The sequence below is a fragment of the Somniosus microcephalus genome, chromosome 3 (assembly GCF_052327205.1).
Source record: "Somniosus microcephalus isolate GS21.2 chromosome 3, FLI_Smic_1.0, whole genome shotgun sequence".
Classification (NCBI taxonomy): domain Eukaryota; kingdom Metazoa; phylum Chordata; class Chondrichthyes; order Squaliformes; family Somniosidae; genus Somniosus; species Somniosus microcephalus.
Genome location: NC_140989.1, coordinates 28,662,630 through 28,673,512, shown reverse-complemented (window position 1 = coordinate 28,673,512; position 10,883 = coordinate 28,662,630). Strand labels below are relative to the sequence as shown.

Genomic DNA, 10,883 nt, shown 5'->3' with positions numbered 1-10,883 from the left:
CTACAGCTCCTGGCGTGCACCGCGGCCGGGCGGCCGGCTCCCCCCCTTTCCCTTCGCTCCTTCCCTTCAGTGCCCCGGATGTCACCCCGAGCAGCCGCGCAAACATGGCAGCTGCCAGTCAGCGAGCGGCAGTCGCCGCCGCTCAACTTTTATGGTTTATTATGTGCGGCCCGGCTTGCGCCGAGTACTTTCCCTCGCTCTTGTCCTTCGACAGCAACAGCCAGCTGCAGAAGCAAGGCTGCGTCACCCAGTCTGAATTGGGGAACTCGGAAGACTTCGTGGAGTGCGGTGAGAGCCTGTGCACTTTTTTTTGCCACGTCCTTTTTACTTTGCCCCCCCCCCCTGTTTGCCCAGTGCGAGTTTTTCCTTACTTCCGCACCCATCGGTCAGGACAGGTTGCTGCTCAGTCACTGGTGATTGGGTCCAAGCAGGGTTAAATTCGTGGATTTTTTTTTGTTTAAATATACATTTGTGGGACATTACGAATGGTCTGAAGTTTCCTCTTTTTAAGTGACAATAATTATAAAAGCAGTTTGGACTGCTGTTGTGTGCAAGAACAAATGGTTGCGTTTTAACAGTAAATGTATCTGATAGTCTTAGTGCATTATTTATTCCCTCATTCCTGGCAGCGGCAATAACAAGTTGAACTTTTAATATGTAATAAACATGTCAAGGTGCTCCACAGAGCAGGAATGCGTAGTCAGTATAGGCGAAACACGGGAGGTGACCAGGAGCGTAGAAAAATGGGTTTTGTGTGAAGGCTTTTGAAGGGGAGGAGTGATATAGCACGGTAGAGCGATTTACGGAGTGAGTTACAGTGAGGTCAGAGATGATTGATTTAAAAAAAAAATCAATGTGTGTTAGGTGAAGCTATCAGAAAAGTGAGCGGTCTTTGACCTCAAGATTCAATTGGAATTCTCAGCAGTAAAAAGAAACAAACACTTTTTTGGCAAGATAGTGTATCTGCTGTCATGATGTTGCAGAATATGAACAATGCTTATATTGATCCTGAACACTTTGCATTGCGCCTTTGACCTGAAATGTATACACGTTGAATACTAGGAAGGGTACTTGCTCTCTAACATAAATGGTAAATTTGTCTCCAGTGTCTTAGATAACTGACACTGTTATTCGTGTACCATAAACAAGTTTCTAAACATTGGGTAATCGGTCATATGGGGAGGGCAGCGGCTGTTTGCCCATTTTGTTCACTGCCTCCACGGTGAAGGATTGATATTGACTGATGAGCCACCTGTTTGGTGTTAAGTCTATATTAAAGGGGCTCCAAATTCATGGACAGTTGTTAGCAAGCCACTTACCGTTTGTTTACGTACAATGATGAGATACTAATATTGAAGTGCATCGTCACTTTCAAATGACAGCATTGCGCTGAAAGTGATGTGACTTTTCAAAAAAGGGGTTGCCAGTACTTGCTTACTGTCATGAATATTGTTTTCTTGCCAATTTTCTCAGGAGTGCAGTTTTGCTCTGCTGTTTCTCTATTTCTGTTTGTGAGCCTTGACTGTGAATGTTGGTAGGTCAACTGTGGGCAGCACCAGAGCCGAGCCCATTACTGCCCTTGTGCGATGTCCACACAAGTGCACTCTTGCAGGATCACGGGACATGAGGAGTGGGAATCCTGGACTATTTGCCCCTCAATTTAACGCAGCTGAGGCAAATTAGGAGCTGCCCTATCGCTTCGCCAATTGGGGATGTAGCCTTGAGCCTTCCTCGACGACACAGGAACAAAGACTTGCATTTACATTTTTAAAATTCATTTATGGGATGTGGGTGTCGCTGGCAATGCCAGCATTTATTGCCCATCCCTAGTTGCCCTTGAGAAGGTGGTGAGCTGCCTTCTTGAACTGCTGCAGTCCGTGTGGTGATGGTACTCCCACAGTGCTGTTAGGTTGGGAGTTCCAGGATTTTGACCCAGCGACGATGAAGGAACGGCAATATATTTCCAAGTCAGGATGGTGTGTGTCTTGGAGGGGAACTTGGAGGTGGTGGTGTTCCCATGCGCCTGCTGCCCTTGTCCTTCTAGGTGGTAGAGATCGCGGGTTTGGGAGGTGCTACCGAAGAAGTCTTGGCGAGTTGCTGCAGTGCATCTTGTAGATGGTACACACTGCGATCACGGTACGCCGGTGGTGGAGGGAGTGAATGTTTAAGGTGGTGGATGGGGTGCCAATCAAGCGGGCTGCTTTGTCGTGGATGGTGACACTGCAGCTATCATGACCTCAGGACATCTCAAAGCAATTTAACTTGGTGTAGTCACTGTTATAATGTTATAAATAATGGTCTACACAGCAGCAGTGATACCCGCCCTGCTGTATGCCTCAGAGACATGGACCATGTAAACGCAGGCACCTCAAAGCACTGGAGAGGTACCACCAATGCTGCTTCCGCAAGATCCTGCAAATCCATTGGCAGGATAGACGCACCAACGTCCGTGTTCTCGCTCAGGCCAACATCCCCAGCATTGAAGCTTTGACCACACTCGATCAGCTCCGATGGACGGGTCACATTGTCTGCATGCCCGATATGAGACTCCCAAAACAAGCGCTCTACTCAGAGCTCTGGCACGGCAAGAGAGCCCCAGGTGGGCAGAGGAAATGCTTCAAGGACACCCTCAAAGCCTCCTTGAAAAAGTGGAACATCCCTGCCGACACCTGGGAATCCCTGGCCCAAGACCGCACAAAGTGGAGGAGAAGCATCCGGGAAGGCGGCGAACACCTTGAGTCTCTTTGCCGGGAGCAAGCGGAAGCCAAGCACAAGGAGCGCACGTCAACCCAAGCACCCCACCCACCCGCCCCTTCAACCACCGTCTGCCCCACCTGTGACAGAGACTGTAGGTCCCGCATTGGACTCAGCAGTCACCTGTGAACTCATTTTTAATGTGGAAGCAAGTCATCCTCAGTTCCGAGGGACTAAGAAGTTGTTGTTGGAAATGCAGCAGCCGATTTGTGCACAGCAAACTCCCACAAACAGCAATATGATCATTTGTTTTAGTGATGTTGATTGAGGGATAAATATTGGCCAGGACACCAGGGATAACTCCCCTGCTCTTCTTTGAAATAGTGTCATGGGATCTTTTACATCCACCTGAGAGATCAGAGTGGGACTCGGTTTAATGTCTCATCCGATGCACAGCTTGTTAGGCCTACTGGGGAAACACATGGAAGTTTTTTGAAAAGTTTTTTTTCTCATTTCCCCCTTCTTGATCTCCTTCCTAAATCTGGCTGAAAGAAGATGGGAAAGGGACGAGGAATTGCTCGCCATCTAATTCCCCTATGGAGGAGTGCCTGTCCTCTAGTCAGCACCTCCCCACAGCAACCTCAGATTTATACCACTACCTCTACATTGGGGAGACCAAACGCAGATTGGGTGACCGCTTTGCGGCACACCTCCGTTCAGTCCGTAAGGATGACCCTGAGCTTCCGGTCGCCTGTCATTTTAATTCACCGCCCCATTCCCACTCGGACCTCACTGTACTCGGGCTCTTGCACTGTTCCACGGAAGCTCAGCGTAAGCTCGAGGAACAGCACCTCGTCTTCCGATTAGGCACTTTACAGCCTTCCGGACTCAATATCGAGTTCAACAATTTCAGATCATAACCTCGGCCCCTATTACATTTTTACTTATTTTTTTATCCACACCTTTGTTTTGGCCCTTTTTTTCTCTCCCACATGGCAGCTGTCTCCCATTCTGCCAGCGCATTCCACACCTAATCTAGAGCCGTCTTTTGTCTCCACTAGTCCTATCACCATCTTGTCTCGTTTTGAATACCTCTTAATGTCTCTCCACTTCTCTCTTCTCTCCCAGCCTGGCCTTCAGTCTTGACAAAGGGTTTGACCCGAAACGTTGACTCTATTTTCTCTCCACGGATGTTGCCTGGCCTGCTGAGTTTTTCCAGCATTTTCTGTTGTTATTTCAGATTTATACCATACTGATTTGGCATTATACCTCTGCACTGTTAGCTTTATTGATTGTTCCTTAGCAATGCCTGGGCATAGTAAGTGTTGATTCTGCTATCAGTCCCAGATCTCTTTCAGTCACTATTTAATTCAGCACCATTCATCAATTGTACTGATTGTTAGAAATAAGGGGTTTCTGTCCAAACTGCTTATTCATATCAGTACTTAGAGGGGGGTGGGAGTGGGGAGACAGGTAGGAGTTGATATGGTTTCCAACTAACTTGCCTGCAGATGGAAGATTGTAACTGAGCTAATCCTCTGTCGCAGATTCAGTCGTGTAAGAGCTGAGCTGAGCAGTACTGCAGGGCCCGGTTATTTGACCAGCCAGCCTGGCTCATCAGTGGAACCTGGAAGGGTAGACCAGTCACTGGATTCTTCCCACCTAGCTCCAGGTAACCTTGCCATCCAATGGCTCAGTTGTGGTCTTGGCTGGATAAGTAGTGGGAAGCTTACCAATGCTCTGTGATGGTCAGTTGCCTGGTTTTAGTTGGCTAATCTTCAGCACACATTTGGGTATCCCTGAGCCCTGGCTCTTGTCAACTGCACCCAAGCTCTCCAGACTTTGGTAAGTAGGATGTGTTGTCCCGACAGCGAGAACCAGACAAACAGAAACCAGTGTGGATTTTTCAGTAGTTTATTTTGTGTACAGTTTTGGTCTCCTTAACTAAGGGAGGATATACGAGCCTTAGAGGGAGTGCGACACAGGCTCAGTAAACTGATTCCTGGGATGAGGGGATTGTTCTATGAGGAGAGATTGAGTAGATTGGGCCTATATTCTCTGGAGTTTAGAAGAATGAGAGGTGATCTCATTGAAACATATAAAATTCTGAGAGGGCTCGACAGGGTAGATGCTGAGAGGTTGTTTCCCCTGCCTGGGTAGTCTTGAACTAGAGGGCATAATCTCAGGGTAAGTGATGAGAAATTTCTTCACTGAGGGTTGTGAATCTTCGAGCATCCTCAGCCCTCTGGGGTAGAGGATTCAGTCGTTGAGTATGTTGAAGACAAAGCGGTAGATTTTTGGATACTAAGGGATATGGGGATAGTGCAGGAAAGTGGAGCTGAGGAAGAAGATTAGCCATGATCTTACCGAATAGTATGGTGATGTGTTTCAGTGTTTGTCAAACAGTTGGCTGTCCAAGAACAAAGAGTATACATAATATCTTCAAACTTGTAGCTCTGCACTCTTGAAGACCCACTCCAGAGACTTGAGCAGTGCAGTACTGAGGGAGCGCTGCACTGCCGAAGGTTACATCTTTCGGATGAGACGTTAAACCGAGGCCCCGTCTGCCCCCTCAGGTGGACAGAAAAGATCCCATGGCACTATTTCGAAGAAGAGCAGGGGAGTTATCACCGGTGTCCTGGCCAATATTTATTCCTCAACCAACATCACTAAAACAGATTATCTGGTCGTTATCTCATTGCTGTTTGTGGGATCTTGCTGTGTGCAAATTGGCTGCTGGGTTTTCTACATTACAACAGTGACTCCACCAAAATTGGCTTTAAAGCGCTTTGGGATGTCAACATGAGATCAGCACGCTATCCTGAACAACACCAGAGTACTACTGCCGGTACTGGAAGTTTCATTTTCTCTCCACCATTTCCATTTGCTATAAAACATACAGCCTGTTCTTTTTAAATCTGCCCCTGATTGATATTCGGCAGTGGATTTTATTTGTGGATGAACCTACTGAAATGTGCAGTGTTTTAATGGAGTAGAGTTTCCCTCTTTTAAATGTAGTGCTCCACTCAAATGTTCCACTGGTCCCTGTTCCTGATCTGTTTCAAGACTGATTCCCTACATAACAGTGACTACACTTTGGTAGTAATTAATTTGCTGTGAAGTGTTTTGGGACTTCCTGATGATGTGATGAGGCAATGTCCAGGGCCCCAAACACCCCTTCCAGGTGAAACAGCGATTTACTTGTACTTCTTGCAATCTAGTATAGTGTATTCGCTACTCACCATTCGCTCCTCTACACTGGGGAGACCAAACGCAGATTGGGCAACCGCTTTGCGGAACACCTCCGTTCAGTCCGTAAGGGGGACCCCGAGCTTCTGCTCGCCTGTCACTTTAATTCTCCGCTCCACTCCCACTCAGACCTCTCTGTCCTCGGCCTCTTGCACTGTTCCAATGAAGCTCAGCGTTAAGCTCGAGGAACAGCACCTCATCTTTCGATTAGGCACTTTACAGCCTTCTGGACTCAACATTGAGTTCAACAATTTCAGACTATAACTTCTACCTCCATTTTTTCAGGTGGCAGCTGTTGATGATTCTGCCATCCCTATTTGCAACGTTATTTCTCCTGCCTTGCATTCTAGCACAGACTGTCCCTTTAGTTCCTTCCTCGTCTCCCCTCCCCACCCCCTTTCCCTGCCACTGTACCTGCTTAAAACCTGTTACATCTCCAACTTTTTCCAGTTCTGATGAAGGGTCACAGACCTGAAACGTTAACTCTGTTTCTCTCTCCACGGATGCTGCCTGGCCTGCTGAGTATTTCCAGCATTTTCTGCTATTTCAGATTTCCAGCATCCGTAGTATTTTGCTATTGTATTAGTGTGTGGAATGTATAAATGCAAGTTCTTAAATAAAAACAGAAAATGCTGGAAATACTCAGCAGGTCAGGCAGCATCTGTGGCGAGAGAAACAGTTAACGTTTCATGTTGATGACCTTTCGTCAGAATCAGCGACGTGAAACGTTGACTCTCTTTCTCTCTCCACAGATGTTACCTGACTTGCTGAGTGTTTCCAGCATTTTCTGTTTTTATTTCAAATTTCCACATCCGCAATGTCTTACTTTTATTTTCTTTAGGTTCCTCTTTCTTCAAATAGAAACAAATATTATGTAAATGTTATAGCCTATTCTGGGTAAATGTTTGATTAGTGAGTGTTCATGGTTTTGAATATGCTGCATAATAGTGTGCACTTCGCACGTCGCTAAAAAAAAAGTCCTTGCATCTCTACCATCTTATCAAGCGTCCAGCAACAGTGATGTCATCAAGCTGGCTAAGCAGCCAATCACATTGACGAATTCTCAGACAGCAAACCAGGAAATGAAAAGCTGCTTTTATCCACACTTTTTCGTGCGCGAAATAAAGTTTGGGACTTTCACGTGGGCATAAAGTAGAAGCTGATATATCATGAACAAATTCAAAAAAAACATACATTTTTAAAAATTGTAATTTTATCTTAATGGAGAAATTTGACACTCCACAAATATACAAATTTGTTTCTTAGGGCCAAAACGGTTGTTCAGCAGTCAATACATATTAAAACCCAAGTTACACCTATTCCAACAAGGCTTAACATTTAATGGGGTATTTAACAGCAATACTAACATGGAAAAGCCCAAGTTTATGTCAGTCTCACTGATTTCATTGTTTACCGGCTGTGGTGGAGTGGGAGGGTGGTGCGCACAGCGCAGCCAGTGTTGGAGCAGTGAATGACTGACCGTAACTTCAGGATTTCCGCGTTTAGATACGCACGCGCTAAATCGTGAAGTTGCAGTCCATTTCAGAGGGGTAACGACGGCGAACACTGACGGTTCGCCGTCATTACCCACCGCAAAATCCGGGCCAGTGTGTTAAATGGCTTAGTGAAGGTTTGTTTTGCTTAACGTTTTAGAGTCGTCCTTTCTGAATCCTGAAGACACTGACTGTGTGCCTAGAGGGGCTCCACCGTGTGACCCAGTGCCGTCCCTTGATACAGAGAAAATTCTGGTATGTTGTCCTGTTTAAATAAAAAAGCATGGGCACATTAAATCCATTGTTTGATATTGGTGATTATGAATGTACTGTGGTTTTATTGTTTTGAACTGAATGTAAAATTTAAAAGCTATGTACAGTAACATACACAATTGGATGTCCTGTAATTTTTTTAAAGAAGGCATTCGATATTCTATATGAACTAAAGCTTGACTTCGTTAATTTATTAATTCTGGTCGAAAATTTAAGCAGCAAAACTACTCATTCCTTACTTCCTGTTTTTTTTACCCTGCATTTTATTTTACTGCTGCAGTTTTATTTAGTAGCCTAATGAGTCATTAAGATACCAAGTGAAAAGGGTGAAGTCAGTTGGATCACTTCCAGCCATACAGTCTGTTGATTTATAACTAGCACTATATTTGATTGTAGATTTCTAAGTTTGTATCATTTTCAGAAACAAAGTACATACAGTACATATAGCATTGGGTCTAGCTCATGTCAGCATTGTTCAGGCATTTATTTATTGACTTTTCTTTGCCTTTTCTCTTAGAAATTACAGTTTCCAGATGCCAAACATAATTAACTTGGAATGGCCTAAAATAAAATTTGGTTTCAAACCAGATCTTGGGGTATAATAAAATGAAGGGGCAAACCTTCCAAAGTATTACACTATTATTCACAGTAAATATTGCTGTGTAGAAAGTGTTCCAGGACTGTAATGATCTCCAGTTGAACCTTTAAGGGCATGTTTTATCAAATTGCTAAAGCTTGTTTGGCGGCTGTAGAAGATCCTTTTACGAATATGGTTTATAAAGAAAAAAATTGGCACCCCTCTGCCAAGCCACCTATATTCAACTGAGAATGCAAACCAGCGAGCTGCTCCCTCTGGCCCGGCCAGTGCTGCCCTTGAGAGGCGGACAAGAGAGTTTGGGTTCGCTCACTTTGCTTTTCTGCACCACTGGCTAATACTGGGCAGTCACTGTGAGCAATGACATTTATTCTCTCATTGGTTTTAGAAGTTATTGGCCCAGAAATTCGGGTCGGGGGCTTCCCGCGGGTGCAAGCCCCCGACCTACATTTACCTTGCGTGCCGGCCGTTGAGCTATGGGCCCACGTGTGATTCCAATCCTGGGCCTCCTCCAACTGCCGGCGCGCAGTGCTTGCGTATCCCAGGGGCGCAGTTAGTTCGATGTGTCCCCTGGGATCACGTGGGCCATGGGGCCATGGAGAGCCAATGGTAGCAGGGAATGCTTCATTCATAAGTTTGACAGGAAGAGCTGTCAAACCTATAAATACTATAAGCCCCAAAACATCACTAAAACTTCAAATAAATTTTTAAAAAATCACATTTTTAAAATAACTATAAATGACATGAAATAACTTTTAAACAATAATTTAATTTTTGAAAAAATTAATTACATTTTCTAACGGGGCTAAAAATAAACTTACTATTCTTTAAAGTATTTAAAAATAATAAACCTGTGGAAAAAATGTTTTAATTTTAATTAATTCACCACTTACCTTGTTAAAAGCAGGCCTTGCGCCTGCTTTTTAAAAGTGTAACTGCTGGAGACTTGCCCTCCTGGAAAAAAAAGTAAGTTCGATGCGCACGCGCTGCCTCTCCGGCGCATGCATTCCACCTCTCAACCCCTTTCAGGGGAATGGAAGTGCCGGTTTCCCGCGCAGTGCATGCACGAAACGGGCACTTTCGGTGGGCCTACGCATGAGTACCCCGTGCGTACTCACGCGTTGGGACCCGAATTTATGGGCCATTGTGTTTTGGGAAGGAGGATCAGGAATTGGATTTTTAATTGCCACCGACTTGAATGTAATCTTCAGCAGGAATTGGTGGAAAATTAATCAGACCTGTTATATTTCATATTGTGAATTGTACAAGTGGAAGAAGTGTTCAACAGGATTTCATTATACGATAGCAAAATACTGTGGATGCTGGAAATCCGAAATAACAACAGAAAAACGTTGGAAAAACTCAGCAGGCCAGGCAGCATCCAAACTGGCCTTTTAATCTGTTTCATTCCCTGCTTTTTTCTCAGTTCTGAAGAAGGGTTTCGACCTGAAACGTTAACTCTGTTTCTCTTTCCGCGGATGTTGCCTGGCCTGCTGAGTTTTTCCAGCATTTTCTGTTGTTTAGGATTTCATTATAAATGGCCTCAGTCGGACTATGTTGAATTTTTTGCAGTGGTGAGCAAATGTAAAATGTGCCACATAGCGCAAACCATCCCAGGCTGAATACTTTGAGGATTAATGATTGCGATGCTGTGTACAGATCACTCTTTAAACTCTTGAACCGATTTGCAGTTGTAATTCTTTATATTTTATAGTTTCTTGGTATACCCCTGTCTGTTTATTTACAATAATGTATTATGTTTCTCAATTTCAGAGTCAAGCTAAAGTCTTGGCTGAACAAAAGAGGTTCCCCTTTTCTACCATCAATGCAAATACAAATGAGGAATTGGGTATGTATTATTCATTCGTAGGTTGTCAGTAAGTTTTAAGGTGGCTAGTGAAGTCAAGGAAAAGCCATCATTTTTCTGCAGGGAAAAAAAATTGTCTTCTCTTTTAGGTCGTGTCCTATTTCCTGGCTGAGGCAACGGTCACAGGCGCTGTTCTGAGACTGCCACCAATGTTGCTCTATAGCTGACTGTTTGAAACGGTGCGGGAGCAGGCACTCTTCCATTAGCCCCTGCCACCTGTGGGGAAGGGCTGAGCAAATCCCACCAACTCGATCTATTTTATGGAAGCTGTTCTTGGATGCTGCATTGCAGCAATGGTCCAATTGGGATCAGCTGTGCTGTAGTTGGGTAGCTGTGTTTGAAGTTGATTATCGGTGGTGTATTTGGGCAATTAGTGATTCTAGGAAAAGTTGTAGAAAGCGTGACACCGTTGGAAGGAAAACTTAGTTTTACCCTCTGCCAACTTTCTTTGCTCGCTTCCACTGCTGTCAGCTCCCGATGGGTATTGTTCCATAAACACATTGCACCCTCTGATACCTGACCCAAGTGCCCATCATTAATGTGTGAGCCTCGACAGTGAGGGCCGAGTTGGGCTATTCAGCTGCAGGGGGCACCATGGACAAAGGTGATCCTGTCCCCACCCTGCATCCACATCTTTGTATGTCCAGCGGGGGTTGTTGGATAGCAGTCAAGAAGCATTTTTCTTCCCTTGACTGGGGCACTGAAGCCCGTT

At 45.0% G+C, this 10,883-nt stretch overlaps 1 protein-coding gene across 4 annotated transcripts in view; it reads left to right on the top strand.

The window, feature by feature from the left end:
* The first annotated feature begins 11 nt into the window (after positions 1 to 11).
* The window catches only part of ttc13 (tetratricopeptide repeat domain 13), a 55,086-nt gene continuing 44,214 nt past the window's right edge, over positions 12 to 10,883 (top strand). For 2 of the 4 annotated variants that reach the window (XM_085979776.1, XM_085979774.1), the window contains exons 1-3: positions 18 to 288; positions 7,597 to 7,691; positions 10,078 to 10,153. In XM_085979776.1, coding sequence (XP_085835902.1) covers positions 105 to 288; positions 7,597 to 7,691; positions 10,078 to 10,153 — 355 coding nt within the window. In that variant the 5' untranslated portion in view covers positions 18 to 104. Of the gene's footprint in view, positions 289 to 7,596; positions 7,692 to 10,077; positions 10,154 to 10,883 lie in introns of all 4 variants that reach the window. The other 2 variants (XR_015075911.1, XM_085979775.1) reach the window with 2 other exon arrangements.